The sequence below is a fragment of the Delphinapterus leucas genome, chromosome 12 (assembly GCF_059928025.1).
Source record: "Delphinapterus leucas isolate spDelLeu-1000000601 "Yukka" chromosome 12, BTC_Dleu_Yukka2, whole genome shotgun sequence".
Classification (NCBI taxonomy): Eukaryota; Metazoa; Chordata; class Mammalia; order Artiodactyla; family Monodontidae; genus Delphinapterus; species Delphinapterus leucas.
Genome location: NC_143140.1, coordinates 51059845 through 51078115, shown reverse-complemented (window position 1 = coordinate 51078115; position 18271 = coordinate 51059845). Strand labels below are relative to the sequence as shown.

Genomic DNA, 18271 nt, shown 5'->3' with positions numbered 1-18271 from the left:
GAATTAACAGGATTGGTTTAAAATTTACATAATACTGAATTGTATTAAGATTGTGATCATATCTGAATAGCAGGAAGCTAAAATTTATTCATTATAGTGTCAATAAATTAAGGATGTGCAAAGCTACATAAAATAATGACCCTTTTTTTGAAGAGGATATAAATTAAGGGATGAGGAGAAACTGAGAATGGGTTATATGCATCACGACATATTTAGTTCCTCTTTCATTCAGTACTAAGGAACTAAATATGTCGTGATGTGTGGTATATCTGCATGTGTTGTCTCCTTGTGCCTTAAATATTTCTTCTGTATCTTGGCTGTCATGAGCTTAGTTAATTCTTACCATCTTTCAAGATCAATGCTAACCATGGACATAGGGAACCAACTGTTACATCTTTTTGGTAGTCAGTAAAATACATTTCAAAGTTTTGGATGTTCTGTGTACTTAAGGAGTTTTAAAGAATGTAAATCATAAAGCAACTGAAGTTACTTATTTAAAGTTTTTAGAATTTTGTTTAATTTACTGTCGTATATTTAAGGAAAAATGCCTGGAAAATTTAAGCCCATGTTTTAATTAAATAACACCAAATACCTTTTATATTTTGCTAGCTATTGATTTCTTGTTAACAAAGCAGACATATTCCACAAATAATCATGTTAAGAATTGGTGGTGGTATTTCACATATAACACTGTAACTGCCTTGGATAAAATTGCAAACTTTAGATTACTGCTGTGCTGTGTATGTTTTATGATTGCATCAAACAAACATTATTTGTAGGAAATAGTTTTTGTAAGAAAAGACTTTCATTAATTCACAGAATGAATTGAAATTAATGAAATCCATCTTCCACAGTTAATGTTGGAGAGGATTGTCCAGTGTTTGATGGGCTCTTTGAGTTTTGTCAGCTTTCAACTGGTGGTTCAGTTGGTAAGTGTCCTGATTTGGTCAAATTTGAAAATTGATTTAAACTTGGTATGTATCTTTTGGGTTATTTGCTTAGAACAAGTTTTAATAGTGGCGGATTTTAATAACAAAAAGTGTGTTTAGCAGAGTACAGTTTTCTTTAGCTGGGCCCCCCTCCATGTTTTGGGATCTTAATGTCTCAAACTTTTTTTTTTTAATTTTCAGTTTTTTACTTCAGTTGCATTTTCACTTAGAGACTTCTAACTACCATTGTCACTACTCCTTTCCATCTATGTGCTCTTATTTAATCAGATCACAACTATAGGAAAATAGTTACCTAAGGAGAAACTGTTAGTGCCCTTGATAATGATCCTTTTATGGTTTTATACTCTTGCTTATTTGCTTATGCATGGCATACTCTTTCCACTAGGGCTTTTGTCTAGTTATACTAATTTTTTATCTTAAACATTTAAAAGTCTCCCCTGTCTTGTTTGTTAGCTGGGGCTGTGAAGTTAAACCGACAACAAACTGATATGGCTGTTAACTGGGCTGGAGGATTACATCATGCTAAGAAATCAGAAGCATCAGGATTCTGTTATGTTAATGATATTGTGCTTGCCATCCTTGAATTACTAAAGTAAGTTAATTTGTGTTGATGTTTTTCCTATGAAAAAGTGTTTTATTTAAAACAATAAAATTCTATGGCTTAAAAAAATAAAAGTGAACAGTGGGTTGAAAATAGTTAATGGTGAATCATCATCTGTGGATTCATTCCAAACCATTGTAAAAATACAGGAAATTTGCCCAGTCCTTGGATCATTAAGAATGAGAAGTACATATCAATGTTTGAGGCTCCATTAAGTACCTTTCTAAAAAATATTAGAAGTAGTTTGACAATTTAGATTGGAGATATAGTTTTAATTAATGAAAAATGACATGACCCGAGAAGTTTATGTTCTAACATTTTGTAAGTTTTAACTTTTGAAGGCAAAAATTTGAAACCTATGTTAAAGGAAATTTGTTTACCTATTGAATGAGACCAGCTAACTGCCTAGCTTCCACATAGAATGGGGTTTTGTGCTAATGGATATAATCATCTAAGTTGCTACAGGAGTTAAAGTTATTCTTGACTGCAGTTTGAGAGCAATATCTATAGCGGTATTTGTGATTTTGGAGATTTACAAAGTTAGATTTTTTACCCTCATTAGTTATAACACATCTTAGCAGATTCTACTTCAGATTGTAACAAATTGGTGTTTTCTTAACTTTGAAAATGTTCTTGCCTGAAGTTGTTCCATGCATACTATTTATAAAGGCTAATTTTTCAGTTACTTAAAATTAGGTATTGACTCCTTCAATAAACAACTGATCTCTGTCAATTGACTAATTGAGAGCCAAGCAAAACCCCTTGAAATCATTTGCCTTGTTTTTTAATTCACTGTTGATGTTGGTTGCTGTGTCTTCATCTCTGAGCAGCAGTTCTTACCTGCATGCTAACAGTCTTAACAGGTTTAATGTAGTTTCTCTGGACACACTTCTTCAACTAGTGCAAACTTGATTTAATTAATTGACTATTGGAAACAGCTTATGAGCCACTCAGACATTTAACTTTGTTCACACTTTTTTTTTTCTTTTTTTAAGAAAGTCTATGATGAGACATTCTGGTTTTTATTTTCCAAGTTTCTGAATGTTGCTTTCCTGCGAGTTGAGGATATTCTTGTGAGTGCTTAGTCGGTAATGTCAGCCTGTATTGTATTCTTTTAACATGGCTGTGGTATTATTGTAAAATAAACACAGTGCTCTGCCATTTAATTCCATAATAATCCTCACTTCATTGTGCCTTGAAAGGATGATATATGAAATTCACTTTTCTTTTTTCTTGTTTTGACATGGGTATGCACTGGTTATAAGATCCAGTATGGTGATACATGTGGCTTTTAAAATGCATTCGAATTTTACTGCGATTTGTAGTTCTCCAAGCAGTACTGTGAAGTGTTGAGAATACCACTTGTGGTTTCTGTCACAAGCATTCGGTTGAAATAAAAAAGAAGCCATAGACAATACGTGAACAAGCGAGCATGGCCATGTTTCAGTAACACTTTACTTATGGACGTTGAAATTTGAATTTCATTTAATTGTCACATATCACAAAATTATTATTTTGATTGTGTTTTTCAGCCATTTAAAAATGTTAAAAACTATGCTTATCTCAAAGGCTATACAAAAAGAGGCCATTGTCCGAATTTGGCCTATGGACCATAGATTGGCAAACCCTATTTTATAATACTAAAGATACGCTAGAGAGATGTTTTAAAGTAACAATCTTAAGTAAGGTATAATCTTCAGTTATTAATGTACGGAAACATATACTATGATTTTAAAGCAGAATAAGGCAGATTTCACAGAGCAAACATTTTCTCACCTAGATTGGGTGTAAAGGGAAGATTTAAAGGTCTGAGGCTCAAACTGTAACTTCAGGATGGTCTCTTTGAATGGTGTCTTAGGCTGGAAGCAAAGAAAAGAAAGGGGATTAAACATTCTGGAATGCAGGAGCTCAAAAATAGGTTTCCTGAATCCATGGTGGTTTTTTCCGTCTTAAAACCTTTTTGAAAACTTACTTAAGGTTTTGTTTTCAGGTATCATCAGAGAGTCTTATATATTGATATTGATATCCATCATGGTGATGGTGTTGAAGAAGCTTTTTATACAACAGATCGTGTAATGACTGTATCATTCCATAAATATGGGGAATACTTTCCTGGAACGGGAGACTTGAGGGTAAGATTGAATTCTGTCTGAATAAATATTATGAGATTAACCTAGGAGGTTAGTAATCTTACACCTGAACTAATGTTTTTCTGAGTCATTAATTTGAATCTTGTATGAAGGATTCGTCATTTTATATGCTATAACATTTGTTGGAATTCACTTTTGCTGACTACAAGCAAACATTCAACGAGAACTTAAAGGGCTTTCTTTTGCTGAGCTTTTTTCTTTGGTTGAATAAATATTTTTGAACATCCACAAAGCATGAAGCAGTTTTCTTGATGTTCAGTTTGAATCTTCAGAACCTACTTGATGGTAGCCTGTATTGCTGTTGAATATAAAGATTGGTGGAATAAAATAATTGAGTCTTTTTAAGGTTCTTGTACTGCCCTCCTTTTATGATTGGTCTTTATTTAATTGGTCTAATTTTAATCCCTTTTTTTCTTTAGGCTTCTGAAATTTGTAATGTATGTATATTCTCCCCCCGCCCCCCCCCCCACCTTGGGGAGAGAAAGAATATCATAGCTTATCCTGCCTGCCTATTACATCAAGTGCATTTATTTCTATATTTCTGTTATCTTCTTTCATTTGGTGCTCTTGAAGTTGTTTTGGGTTTTTTTTGTTTTTGCTATACTAGAGGTTTGGTTTTTTGAACCAAACTACAAACATGTTGAAGTTTATTCTGAAATTTAAACAGCTGTTTTTAGTTTAGCTGTATTTTATGGGAGATTTCTTTTGGCATGGCATTCAACATTTGTTCTAAACTGTTTTGTTAAGGTTGTTTTTCAGATCTGTGGTATGTCTTTATAGTTTAACAACCAAAAGTTTAGAGTGACCTTAAAGTAGTCTTCAAATGTATGACTTAATTATTTGATCACAACGTTGTGCTCTTTCAGTAAGAATTCAGATGGTGAAACCTTACTTTATCTATAAGTGGGTAAGAGGTCATTTGTTTCATTTATTTCAGTTTAAATTATGTGGCTTTTAAAATAATTTATATTTGCAGTTCTTTCTTGCCATGTTAGCTCATTCAGTGACTTTCCCCACTTGGTCTTATCTTACAGACCAGTGGTTCCCAAAGATTGATCCTTAAACTAGCAGAATCACTATCACCTGAGAACTTAGAAGCACATATTCTCAGACTTTAGGTACTCTGGATGATTCTTTTCTGTACACTAAAGTTTGAGAACCACTGTTCTAAACCAGTAGTATTTGTTTGTGTATAACCATTGCACTCTGATAGAAATTAAGCAAAGCTTTCCAGCTTTAAGCTTAAAGAAAGATAGTGTCTTTGCAATACAATTCTAATAATCTCAGAAATAGCAAATGGAAGCCTCTGTTTTAATTTCTGACAGTGTACTTGAAGTTGTTAGAAAATATTGGAGAATATGTGTGTTTTAAAAAGATTGAGAATGACTTTCAATATCTCTTTTCTTAGGATTTTATACTCCCTGTATAAAATGTCAAAATTTTTTCCTTTTGCATATTATAAAGGTGTCCCCCAAATTTAGGAAACTAAAATCAACTGCTTCATTATATGTGTAGTTGTATTTGGACTTTCGTGAAACTCAAGCATAACTTAATAAATATCACCTTTTCTACCTGACAGTTCATTCTAAATCAGAAAAGAAGGCTACTCTAAGCTTAGATTGTTGTTAGAACTATGCTTGCATTTATTAGATCAGTAGTCTAGGTGGAAGAAAAAAACCAAAGGTGTGATGAAGTAGTAGTTGTGGAGTAAGAAATGGAAGGTATAAAACTCGGTCCAACAAAGGCCACAGCTCTGATTTACCAGCCTTTAGCTAGAGTGAGAAGTGCTGACCAACTTTCTGTATTGTAAAATCTTAGTGTCAACATGTATTCCAACTGTGTTTTTAGTGCAGAAGTCTAGGGGTTTACAGTTCTTTAAGTTTGTCCACATGTGTATAGTTTGTATTTAGTTATATAAAAATTTAGATTCTTTAAGAAAAATTGTAGGAGTGAGTGTGTAATTTCATGCTTTTTCATTGAAAGTTGGATCATAATAACTCTAATATTGAAGGGTAAGCTATGCTTTTTAAAAAAATGGGTTCAAGCTGAGATCATTCCATGAGAGATAAGGGAAGAACATGTATTTGTATTAGTAGTTCTAAAGATTCATATATATTGAGACATTATACAGGTGACCCTTGAAGAATGAGAGGGTCAGGGCGCTGACTTCTGTGCAGTTGAAAATCTGCATATGACTCTGACTCCCCAAAAGCATAAATACTAATAGCCTTCGTGATAATATAGTCAGTTAACATATTCTGTATATGTATATCTACATGTATTTTATGCATTCATAACATACCTTTTTCTTAATTTTTAAAAATATTTCTAAAAAAAATATTTCTAGACTGTAGTCATGTGCAAGTTTTTTCAGGTTGTTGCAAATCTCCAGAAAAATTTTCCAATACATTTATTGAAAAAAATCTGCATGTAAGTGGACCCACAATTCAAACCCTGTTGTTTAAGGGTCAACTGTAATTTAAAACATGTAAGAATCAGTTACCCCCAATCCTTTGATGTTGTAGTTAAAGCACTGTTTTGTAGAAATGTCTCAGCCATATCTTCTAGGAATATACAGTTGACCCTTGAACAACACAGGTTTGAACTTCTATGTAGATTTTTTTCAATAAATAATTACTGCAGTGCTAAACAACTCACAGTTGGTTGATCTGCAGATGCAGAATCATGGAGATGGAGGACAGACTGTAAAGTTAAATTCAGGTTTTCAACTATACGGGGGTTTGTACCCCTAACCCTGGTGTTGTTCAAAGGTCAACTGTTTATGTGTGTATATATCTGTATGAACATACACATACATAGATATACACATGCATAACATACACAAATAAATAAGTATATAGTACATGTATGTATATTTTAAGTGTGTGTGTGTGTGTGTACACAAATAAATAAGTATATAGTACATGTATGTATATTTTAAGTGTGTGTGTGTGTGTGTGTAGCTGGAACCCAGCTCTCAATTTCTCTCCTTTGCTTCTTTTGGGAGGTATTAATGTCTAGAGTGGTACTTATTCAACAAGTAGAAACAAAATTTATTTCAAGCCCAGTTAAACAACAGATTTCAATGCTTTAGTCTGCAACTGTTAAAACTTCAAGGAAGTCTTATAAGTAAACTCATAGCAGATTGTGAGCCACAAGAAGGATTCTACTTTAGAGACAATTGTCCTGCAGGGTTCTTTGGCTCAGAGTTTATATTTCCTACAGTTTTACCTATAAAGTTGTCTTGTGTATTTTGTTTATGACAAATTTTTTGGGTAATACTTAACTTCAGATTGCCTTTAACTGTGTTAAATTTCTTTTCTCCCCAAAATAATCATTACAGATTAAGTGGAATTGGTTCTTTTCAGCTTTATAAGCCATCCATAAATGTTGTAATATGTACTTTTTCTGTATTATTTCCCTTCTCAGCCTACTAGATGAATTAAGAATTGGGTTTTGTTACCTAGTCTTTTAATCTTTTAAACATATTTTAATAATTAAATATGTCAAACTTTTTATTATGATATATTCTCTGAGATCTATTTAACTATGTATTTTAGGATATTGGTGCAGGAAAAGGCAAATACTATGCTGTCAATTTTCCAATGAGAGATGGTATAGATGATGAATCATATGGGCAGATATTTAAGCCTGTAAGTATTATTATTTTCAGAAATGAAAAGGAATTCTAAAATGTTTTTTAGAGACATTAACATTTGTTACCTTGTACATAGATTATTTCAAAAGTGATGGAGATGTATCAACCTAGTGCTGTGGTGCTACAGTGTGGTGCAGACTCACTATCCGGTGATAGACTTGGTTGCTTCAATTTGACAGTCAAAGGTAAGCAATTTGAAGGGTGATATTCCAGGAAGAAAGTTTTTTTTCTTCCTAATAACCTCCCATAAAAGTTGTCATTTAATTTTTACCTGCTATTTTAACAGGGAGCCATGTGTTTTTTATGGGTTTTTGTCATATGTATCTTTTATTTTGTCAAATTTATGTATATATTCATACATGAGTAGTTTTGTAAGGCTTGTTGCAATACCAACCAAGGCAGCGATTTTCTTTTTTTTAAACTTTTATTTATTTGTTTAATTATTTATTCCAGTTTTATTGAGATGTTGGCATACAGCACCATGTGAGCATAAGATGTACAACATAATGATTTGACTTCAATATCATGATTTCAGCATCATGAAATGATTAACACAGCAGGTTTAGTGAACACTCATCTCCTATAGTACAACATTAAAGAAATACATTAAAATATGTATATTTTTCTTTGTGATGCAAACTCTTAGGATTTATTCTCTTTAACAGCTTTCATTTATAACATACAGCAGTGTTGATTATCTTTATCATGTTGTACATTTCATCCCTAATACTTACGTATCTTTTAACTGGAAGTTTGTGCCTTCTGACTGTCTTCATCTAATCTCCCCTCCCCTGACTTCTTGCCTCTGGTAATCACAAATCTGATCTCTTTTTCTATGAGTTTGTTTGTTGTTTGTTTTCGAAATATAACTGACCTACAACACTATGTTAGTTCCTGGTCCACAACATGTGGTTTGATATTTCTATACATTTCAAAATGATCGCCATGCTAAGTCTAGTTGTCATCTGTCATCATATAAAAATATTATATTACTATTGACTGTATTCCCCACTCTGTACATTTCATACCTGTGACTCATTTATTTTGTAACTCAGTGTTTGTACCTCTTAATCTCCCTCATATATTTCTCTCCTCCCCTCTGGCAACCATCTGTTGTTCTCTATATCTGTGACTGTTTCTGTTTAGTTATGTTTGTTCATTTGTTTTTTTGATTCCACATATTACACTTAGCATAATTTTCAACAATTTTTGTTGATTCTTTTGGTGCTTACCTTTCTTTAAATAACATGTAAGCTTTTCTTTCTTTTTTTTTTGACCGCACCATGCAGCATGTGGGATCTTAGTTCCCTGACCAGGGATTGAACCCAGGTCCTTGGCAGTGTGAGCGTAGAGTCCTAACCACTGGACCACAAGGGAATTCCCCAAGCTTTATTATTTTTAACTTTTAATTTTAACCTTGTATATTCACTTTCCATTGTGAAAGAAGAGGGAGCCACCACTTTGTCCCCAACACATGCGTACACCCTTCCAATATTTCCATTTTTACAATTTAAATCTGGTATTTAGACCAGAATTTTAGTCATGGTATTCAGTGTTAATGGCATCACCAGCAACATTAAAGCATGTTTCAGCTTATTCAATTTCCTTTTGCATAACTTGTTTTTCCCCATACAATTTTGTCATTTCCTTAGTTTTCTCCTTACTCATTAGTAAATTGCCAGTATTTATAAATAGTACATTATATTCAGATGGATCAAGTGTTCTGTCCGTTTTACCTCCATGAAGAACAGCCTTCTGACTTGTTCCTGTTTGGGTGAATTTCCTCTGTAGATCTGGTAGAACATCGAGCTGTTCTTTGCTTATAAGTGTTGAAATCAACATATGCTAGAGGTCCAGACCAAAGTAAAGATCACCGTTATGGAATGAACTGCTAGGGTATAAGAATAAATCTGAAATTTTATTTAATAAGTTCTTAAAATTTATTATGTATGGATTAGTTGTGATTTTTCACAGATATTGTACATGATTTTGGAGTTGTTTTCCTTGTGAACTTTTAGGTAACAAGTTCATGTTCTGCTTTGAATTCTCTCATAAAATGTGAAGAATTCTCAAGTAGAACTTTTTCCAGAACAACTCTTGGCCTAAATGGAATTTAATAACTAAATACAGGTATTAAAGGCTATTTTATTTGATGTTACGATAGCTCCTATGCCAGCCAGCATTACAATTATGACGTAATCAATCTATTCTGCTTATGTTAGGTTGAACAATTTGAAATAATTGCCCCTTTTCTTGCTAGGTCAAAAGTGGCCAAAAAGCAGCAGTTTCGTATTGTTGAAAATAATGTGCAGATAACCATCTGTTGCCTCAAAATGGATACAATCTTCTTAAAATCTACTTAATGTACTCTTAAGATGTGTATTAACTTGTCAGTTTTCTTAACTTTTTGAAAGTTATTAATGCCTTTGTACTTAAAAGCAATAGCTTTCATAATCACAAACTACAGCATTTTATTTTACTCTTACTATAAATCTATATTTCAACTAACTGATAGAATATCCGTTGTATAAAGCAGGTAAAGATATTTGCAATCCCAAATGTCAAACTTGATTCCAAGCTTTCTCCACTGCCAGCTTCAATTCAAACTGCTAAAGTCAGTTTACCTCTTGTCTGTCTCCTTTCTATCTTACTTTATATTGATACTGTTGTATGCTCTCCCATTCTTCATTTTTATAAATTTTAGCCTTTAAAATATTCCTTTATAATCATTTTTATCAGGTTTTGAGATGAAAGAAAAGTAAATGTCTTTGTTTAGCCAGCTATCTTTACTGTTATCTTTAAGTTAACTGTTTGTTTATTTCATCTTTAAGTTAACTGTTTGTTTATTTCATCTTTAAAAAATACCCAAACAGTTTTCCTTTATTATAAGAAGCCTGAATTTTCATAATTGCAGTAATAACAGTTGGGTTATGAATCATATAATATAACTGTTTTTATATACATATATGTTTTTATATATGTTATATGTTTATGTGTTTACACTTTTTATGTCCTTATACATAATTTCACATATTTATACATATTTATATACCCTTTTTTTTTAACATCTTTATTGGAGTATAATTGCTTTACAGTGGTTTGTCACTTTCTGCTTTATAACAAAGTGAATCAGTTATACATATGTCCGCATATCTCTTCCCTCTTGGCATCTCCCTTCCTCCCACCCTCCCTATCCCACCCCTCTAGGTGGTCACAAAGCATATAATGTAACTATTGAAGAGTACTTAATGAAAATGCTCACAGTATAGTTACGTGAAGAAGACATACCATTAAGCTTTTAAAAATTAAAAAGAATTGGAAAGGAATATTCAAAAAACTATCTTTGGATGAGAATTTTAGGTAGTTTTTTTCTTTGTACTATTTTGATTTTTCCAAAATATTATTCAACATACATCAATTTCTTCTATAATTGAAGGATTTTTTTCTTGCTTTAAACATTGACTTGTGTTCCTGAATGATGATGATAATATAAGAAGTTACTAGTAACTCGTAACTGATTTCTAAACTATGACATCCAAAGGAAATATTTTGTTTTCATGTTAGGTTTACTTTATACTGAAATTTCTACATATAGAAATTGGTTAAAGTTTTTTATAATAGTAATAGATATTAATTTTATAATTTTAGGTAAGTTAAGAAAAATGTCCATAATACCACTGCCTAACGATAACCTATATAGTTAAACCTGTATAGCCTTACATAATTTTTCTGTATATGTCTATGGGGGAAAGTGGTAACAAAAAGTCAGTTTAGATTAGATTATACAATGTTTCATTGCAACCTCACTTATTTTTTCCCCCAGGTAACCTCACAGGAATATAATATCTTCATATCACATTAATAAAATGTGTTATAGTCATATTTTAATATTAATATAGTTGTATATTTGATCAGGGACACTTGCTGACATAGCCAGTTATGTCTTATTGTGTTTTCTATATCATTGCATAAAAGGTGTTTTATTGATAAAAGTTTTAAACTAGAAATTTTCACATAATTAAAGCCATTTTGGTTGAGTAAAGTCTTGTTTATATTATCTTTTTAAAATTTATTTTTCCAACTGTTACAATGTGCAGATGTATTGTTACCCAAATTTTCTTTGTTTTAGGTCATGCTAAATGTGTAGAAGTTGTAAAAACTTTCAATTTACCATTACTGATGCTTGGGGGAGGTGGATACACAATCCGCAATGTTGCTCGATGTTGGACATATGAGACTGCTGTTGCCCTTGATTGTGAGATTCCCAATGGTAAGTGTTCTTATTTTGATGTCTTTATTGGATGAACTGTCAGTTCATAGAGAAAGATGTTTAGGTGATTACAGTTAATTCCAAAACCATGTAAATAGGAGAGCAGTCACTTAATGAATTCATTTTGCGTTCACTTTTAAACATCTTCTCTGGAAATATTTTACAACTTGAATCTGGATTTTGTGCATGGATTTGTGTGAAAATTGAGCTTTTAATATGTAACTTTATTTCATTGTTTTTGATAGAATTGCCATATAATGATTACTTTGAGTATTTTGGACCAGACTTCAAACTGCATATTAGTCCTTCAAACATGACAAACCAGAACACTCCAGAATATATGGAAAAGATAAAGTAAGACATCATTGAATTGATTTGATAAACATTTCATCTTGATACAGCATTAGGAGTTTTTAGAGGGCCAAATGCAGTAGGTCATTTTAGCTTTATACATAGGTATTTCCTTTGTCAAAAGTATTTGAAACCTTAAGGTTATTGATTAATTTTATAAAATAATGGAAAATGTATGGGATTCATAGCTCAAAAATATTTCTATTTTCTATTAGTTAAAATGGATTTTTCAATTGAAAGGGGCACTATAAATTTTATATTTTCTCACCTTACATGAAAGTGAAATTTATTTTCATTGAAACATTTTGATAAAGCTTTATCTAAGAACGGAGTGTTTAGAGAGACATTGTAGTACACAGACCTGGGTTTGTGTCCTCTCTTTACCACACACTAGCTCTGTGACTTTTGGCAAGTTAATTTGCCTTTGTGCTTATATTTCCTCATTCTTGAAATGGGGGATGTTAGTATCTATCCTGTAAATTTTGAGGATTAAACGAGTTAATAATATGTAAAGTACCAGTGCTCAGTAAATGTTACTATTTTAATTCATAGGTTAAGCTAGATAAAAGATGCAATTTTTTTGCATAATGTTTCCTCTTACATTTAAAAGGAACTTGAAAGAAAATATTTTTTTCTTATAACTGCGCATGTTGTAATTTAGACAGCGTTTATTTGAAAATTTACGCATGTTGCCACATGCACCTGGAGTCCAAATGCAAGCTATTCCAGAAGATGCAGTTCATGAAGACAGTGGAGATGAAGATGGAGAAGATCCAGACAAGAGAATTTCTAGTAAGATAGTCCCTTGATGTGTATTGTTACATTTTTCTGGTTTATTAAAAGAATACTATAAATTGAAGCTTTTGGTGGCCCAAGGACTTCACATGTTTTCATGAGCAGCAGTCCCCAACCTTTTTGGCAGCAGGGACTGGTTTCGTGGAAGACAGTTTTTCCACAGACCGGGGATGGGGATGGTTCAGGCGGTAATGAAGGCGATGGGGAGCAGCAGATGGAGCTTCCCTGATTCGCTCGCCCGCCGCCCACCCCCTGCTGTGCGGCCTGGTTCCTGACAGGCTGCAGACCGGTACTGGTCCATGGTCCGGGGTATTGGGGATCCCTGTTCATGAGCACACTATCATTACTTGTCTTTATTTTTACCATTTTTTAAATCTTACGTGGATTTAATTTCCTATGTCTCAAAGCTTGATTGGAGTATCAGCCATTTCAGTTTATTTGACTACATATATGATCAAAAGTTTCCACAAATTAACCACTTATGTAGAGTGAGTTGAATAACATTAAGCACCTTCTGTTTGATTCTGCAGTCTAATTCCACTTGATATGATTCGTAGGTTTATAGCATAATGGTATGCTATCACGGTATAGACATTCTAACATACTTGGTGTTAATGATATTTTTTATTTTCTCTACTTCCACTCAGCTCTGAAATAAAGGATTTTTATTTGAAGACATCATTCCCACTACCTATCAGGAAAACAGTATTTTTCCTCTAAAGTTGTTTGTTTTTTTAATGAGATCTGCAAATGTTTTTCTTGTTTCTTTGAATTATTTCTTCCTAAAGCTAAATTTTCAGTATTTAGCAAGCCATGCATTCAGTTCTAATCTTAAAATCTGTTATCCTTACTTTTAAATGTGGTGACTGGCTAGTTCTTTTGTAGAGGGGTGCACTTAACAATTGTAAAACCTGTGACTGCTTTTGTCAAAACTTTTATTAAAAATCTTTAATGTATCAGTTCGAGCATCAGACAAACGGATAGCTTGTGATGAAGAATTCTCAGATTCTGAGGACGAAGGAGAGGGAGGTCGTAGAAATGTGGCTGATCATAAGAAAGGAGCAAAGAAAGCTAGAATTGAAGAAGACAAGAAGGAAACGGAGGACAAAAAAACAGGTCAGATTTATTTTTTGATTAATGTTTTAATTGTAAGTTTTTGAAAGTGAGCTATACTGCAATTTTTATGAGATCCTGAAGTCAATGATGCAAGTATTGGAGGGGGTGAGTGTGCTAAGTAGGTGACTTTTTCTTCCCCCCATGTAAGTAAGCTCTTTTAATTAGAGCTCTCTGAATGCTATTAGTCACATTGGTTTTTATATTACAGGAAACTCTCTCTTCTTGACGACATAGGCTTAAAATAGTGAACATTGTACTATGATATAGATTGGGTAAGAGAGAGGACAAAGCGGTTATAGATCCATATGTAGCCTGTGAGCAGAGGTGAAATTCTAAGATAATTTGTAGCTACCTGTAACTTTATCTGATGGGAATAAAACACAGAAGAGTCACATTATCTATCCTTAGACCAGTTTCACTATTTTGAAAAGGCTCAGAGAATAGACTTTGTTCAGAAATTATATGAAGGAAACATAAAAGCTGCAGAGATGGGAAGGGATTTGGGAGCTGGGTTGGGAGGAGATAATATTTTCTGTTGTCTTAATTTTAAAAATGCTGTGTCAGTTTGTTGAGAAAATAGATGCTTTAGGGCATTGAATTTGCTACCAGAATGTGTTACTTTTATCTGAGTTTCCAGAGCACTTACACATACCTGGGTCATTTTATTTTATTTAACACATTGTATTATAGCACCTCATTAGGGACTTTATATATCTCTCTGCTAGATTGAGCTGCTCATGGCTAGAGAATGCAACGTGCTAAATATCTGTATTCTTGCGCTTGGTGCATTTCCTGATGGATACCTGATACCTATATGCAAGTAAAGGTGATGAGCACAGGTTTTAGTTGACCTGTTAATTTTGACCCTGTAGCATGTGGAAAACTGATTCAGAGATACTGGTCCAACATCCTTTTCCTATCATATTGAAGTTATGTGAGTAAGCTGCCTCTCATGTTCTTTTTTACTAGAGAGTTAGGAATCCGTAGCATGTCTGACACATCTAGTTCTGTTCTTGTTCGTGGATTGACTCCTCTATACGCTACTGTTCTCTGTCTACCATTTTATAATTTTAACTTCCCAATGTATTACAATGATGGCTCCAGTCTACTCTTGTGTACTGATTGACATCCAGAAATTCCAGCTGTGATGGAGGTAAGGACTTAGCTTTAGTTGTAGGATTTTTCTAGTATTTTTTTCTCTTACTGTTAATTTGTCTTGTCTGGTTTTTCTGTTTGTTTGTTTTCCATTTTGGTGTTTCTTCCTGTTTTTAAATCTTTATCTTTTCTGTGCTTTTTCTTCCAAATAGGAAAGTGGGTGCACTGTGGTGCTTATCTTTCATTGCTATTTAAGCTAGAAATGAGAGTACTTTTTGATCTGGCTTAATGGCCAGGTGGTGGATTAATCTCATAGTAGTTCCTAAATACTTTTGTTATTGATACGGTAATGAAATTTGGTAATGAAATTCTTCTTATAGGGTCTTGCATTTGTTAAAATCTTGCAGCCTACAAATAAAAGAAATATTACCATAGAAAACATTTTTAAAAATCTGCAGTTCAAAACCTGAAGTTAGGAACGTTTCTTTTCTCTGCCTCCCTCCCCCTATCCCATTTGGCACTTTGAATTATTAAATTTGCACATCCTAAATTAAGCCAGAAGCCTAAACAAATGTCATCGTAACCATATTGCCATGTGTTTGTATTATAATCAGTGCCTCACAACTTTGGTTCATTTGCTTATCTAAAGAAAAAATTTAGTACATTTGGGCTAATTTGTTTCAGTGATCTTGAATAGGTAGTATTGCTCCTCCTGTTTCATTAATTTTTTTTTTAATGGTAAAGTTTTGGTACTTATATAGTGAGGGTTAAAAACTAATGGTTAGGGCTTCCCTTGTGGCGCAGTGGTTGAGAGTCCGCCTGCCAATGCAGGGGACACAGGTTCGTGCCCCAGTTGGTCCGGGAAGATCCCACATGCCGCGGAGCGGCTGGGCCCGTGAGCCATGGCCGCTGAGCCTGCACGTCCGGAGCCTGTGCTCCGCAACGGGAGAGGCCACAACAGTGAGAGGCCTGCATACCGCAAAAAAACAAAAAAAAAAACAACTAATGGTTACATAAGTAATAGAATTTACCCTCTGTTTTGTCTGTGGCCTCATCTAGTTCTGTCCCCTTCTCACAGTACCCCAGCCACATTGGTCTTTCAGTTCTTCCTTCCAGCCTAATTCCTTCTTGCCTCAGAGTCCTTTTAAGTTTTCCCTCTGTTCAAGAGACTTCTCCCTGTTTCCCACCCAAAAACTATTCGTTCTTCAGAATGTCTCTCAAACATCACTTCTTCATCGTAGGCTTTCCTAATCTCCCACAGTGCTATGCTCACGTCTGTAGGCTGGACTTCTTCACAGCACATATCCTGGCTGTAGTGCTGTGATCCCATAGAAGAAAACTTCCCAAAGGCAGGACTACAGTGTTATACTGACACCTTGAACCTCTGTCATTTAGTACAGCACCTAACACAAAGCTTATTTAGTTACTGATTTCATGAATAGTAAGATTGTATATGGCAGTTTTTTATATTTTAAGTAAGATATATTTTAAAATAAAATGTATACACTTTATATTTCAAAGTAGGTGTTAATCTTTTCCCAATTTTTGTTTTTAGATGTTAAAGAAGAAGATAAGTCCAAGGACAATAGTGGTGAAAAAACAGATACCAAAGGGTAAACTATATTCTTTAGTAATTTTCATATACTATAAAAATAATGAGCACATACTGGGGTTGCGGTGGGTGTACATGTGTTCTTTTGAGAAATACTGAACTGAACCTGGAATATCAGTAAGTTGTTGTGAGATGCTCTGAATTTTAGTCTGTAATGGTGCATAAGACAATATATGTATCTTAACTATTAGTTTATGTGTCATCTACTTTCTCATTTTTCATTTATGTAGCTTGCTTTTAAAGAATTACAAAGACTGGTAATAATCAGTATTATAGCTGAATATAGATCAGTTTATATTCTTGAACATAATTTATCTGAGCCTTGTTTTGCTATTAACTTTTTTTTTAAATTTATTTAATTTATTTATTTTTGGCTGCGTTGGGTCTTCATTGCTGCGCATGGGCTTTCTCTAGTTGCGGCGAGCGGGGGCTCTTCTTCGTTGCGGTGCGGGGGTTCTCATTGCGGTGGCTTGTCTTGTTGCGGAGCATGGGCTCTAGGCGCGCGGACTCAGTAGTTGTGGCTCGTGGGCTCTAGAGCACAGGCTCAGTAGTCGTGGTGCACAGGCTTAGTTGCTCTGTGGCATGTGGTATCTTCCAACACCAGGGCTCAAACCCGTGTCCCCTGCATTGGCAGGTGGATTCTTAACCACTGTGCCACCAGGGAAGCCCGCTGTTAACTTTTATATAGGCACTTGTGGTCTTTCATGGTGCTCTTATTTCTGTATACATGATTTTTTAGTGTTGTGAGACAGGTAAATTTAAGAAGCACTGGGCTAGCATAACATAATTTGTTTTTTAAACCGTACATAATTTTTTTAAAAACCATAGTTGAGGTTTTTATTGTTGGAAAGCATGTTAAAAGCTTGGCCACACATAATTTTGTGCTAGCCTTCATAGGATGACTTGGAATAGATTGTAGAACCACTAGAAAGATCAAGGCAGTCAGTACTCCAAAAACACTCAAGGCACTATCAGCTTAACGTGTTTCTTGGTACGAGCCAAGAATGAGGACTCAATGAAGACTGATCCATTGGTCGGTGCATTTAAGTGGTGATTGTGCTGTTTTTAATATTTCATGTTGCCTCTTTTAACAGAGCCAAATCAGAACAGCTCAGCAACCCTTGAATTTGAGAGTCTCATCACTTTCAGTGAGGAAATATTGGGAAGAAAAATGTTTTCTTTTTGAAGACTTCTGGCTTCATTTTATACTACTTTGGCATGGACTGTATTTATTTTCAAAATGGCTTTTTTCGGTTTTGTTTTTCTTGGCAAGTTTTATTGTGAGTTTTCTAATTATGAAGCAAAATTTCTTTTCTCCACCATGCTTTATGTGATAGTATTTAAAACTGATGTGTTATTATGTCAAAAAACTGCTCTATTAAAGAAGTAATTGGCCGTTCTGAGCTGATTTTTCCATCTTTTGTAATTATCTTTATTAAAAAATTGTACTTGGATTGTCTTTTGTCTGTTTATTACATCATGGAGTCTTTTTTCATAGGCTAATGACATGACTGTTTCTGTAGCAATAGAATACACTAGAGGTGGAAGATACTGATTTGCAACTTCAAAGACATCCATAAACTATTTCTTGAGGAAATTACTGTATTTACAGTAATTATTATTTCTTAATGTAATAGGAGTTCTTCAGTCTTGTCCTCTATAGGTTAACCAGT

The 18271-nt window shown here is 33.7% G+C and overlaps 1 protein-coding gene across 2 annotated transcripts in view; it reads left to right on the top strand.

The window, feature by feature from the left end:
• HDAC2 (histone deacetylase 2) overlaps positions 1-18052 on the top strand; it is a 31221-nt gene extending 13169 nt beyond the window's left edge. Inside the window, exons 4-14 of one of the 2 annotated variants that reach the window (XM_089921631.1) lie at positions 855-929; positions 1404-1542; positions 3542-3683; positions 7262-7354; positions 7436-7544; positions 11489-11629; positions 11875-11983; positions 12642-12772; positions 13736-13891; positions 16542-16599; positions 17693-18052. In XM_089921631.1, the coding sequence (XP_089777757.1) occupies positions 855-929; positions 1404-1542; positions 3542-3683; positions 7262-7354; positions 7436-7544; positions 11489-11629; positions 11875-11983; positions 12642-12772; positions 13736-13891; positions 16542-16599; positions 17693-17723 (1184 nt within the window). In that variant the 3' untranslated portion in view covers positions 17724-18052. Of the gene's footprint in view, positions 1-854; positions 930-1403; positions 1543-3541; positions 3684-7261; positions 7355-7435; positions 7545-11488; positions 11630-11874; positions 11984-12641; positions 12773-13735; positions 13892-16540; positions 16600-17692 lie in introns of both variants that reach the window. The other variant, XM_089921630.1, reaches the window with a different exon arrangement.
• The last annotated feature ends 219 nt before the right edge of the window (positions 18053-18271 follow it).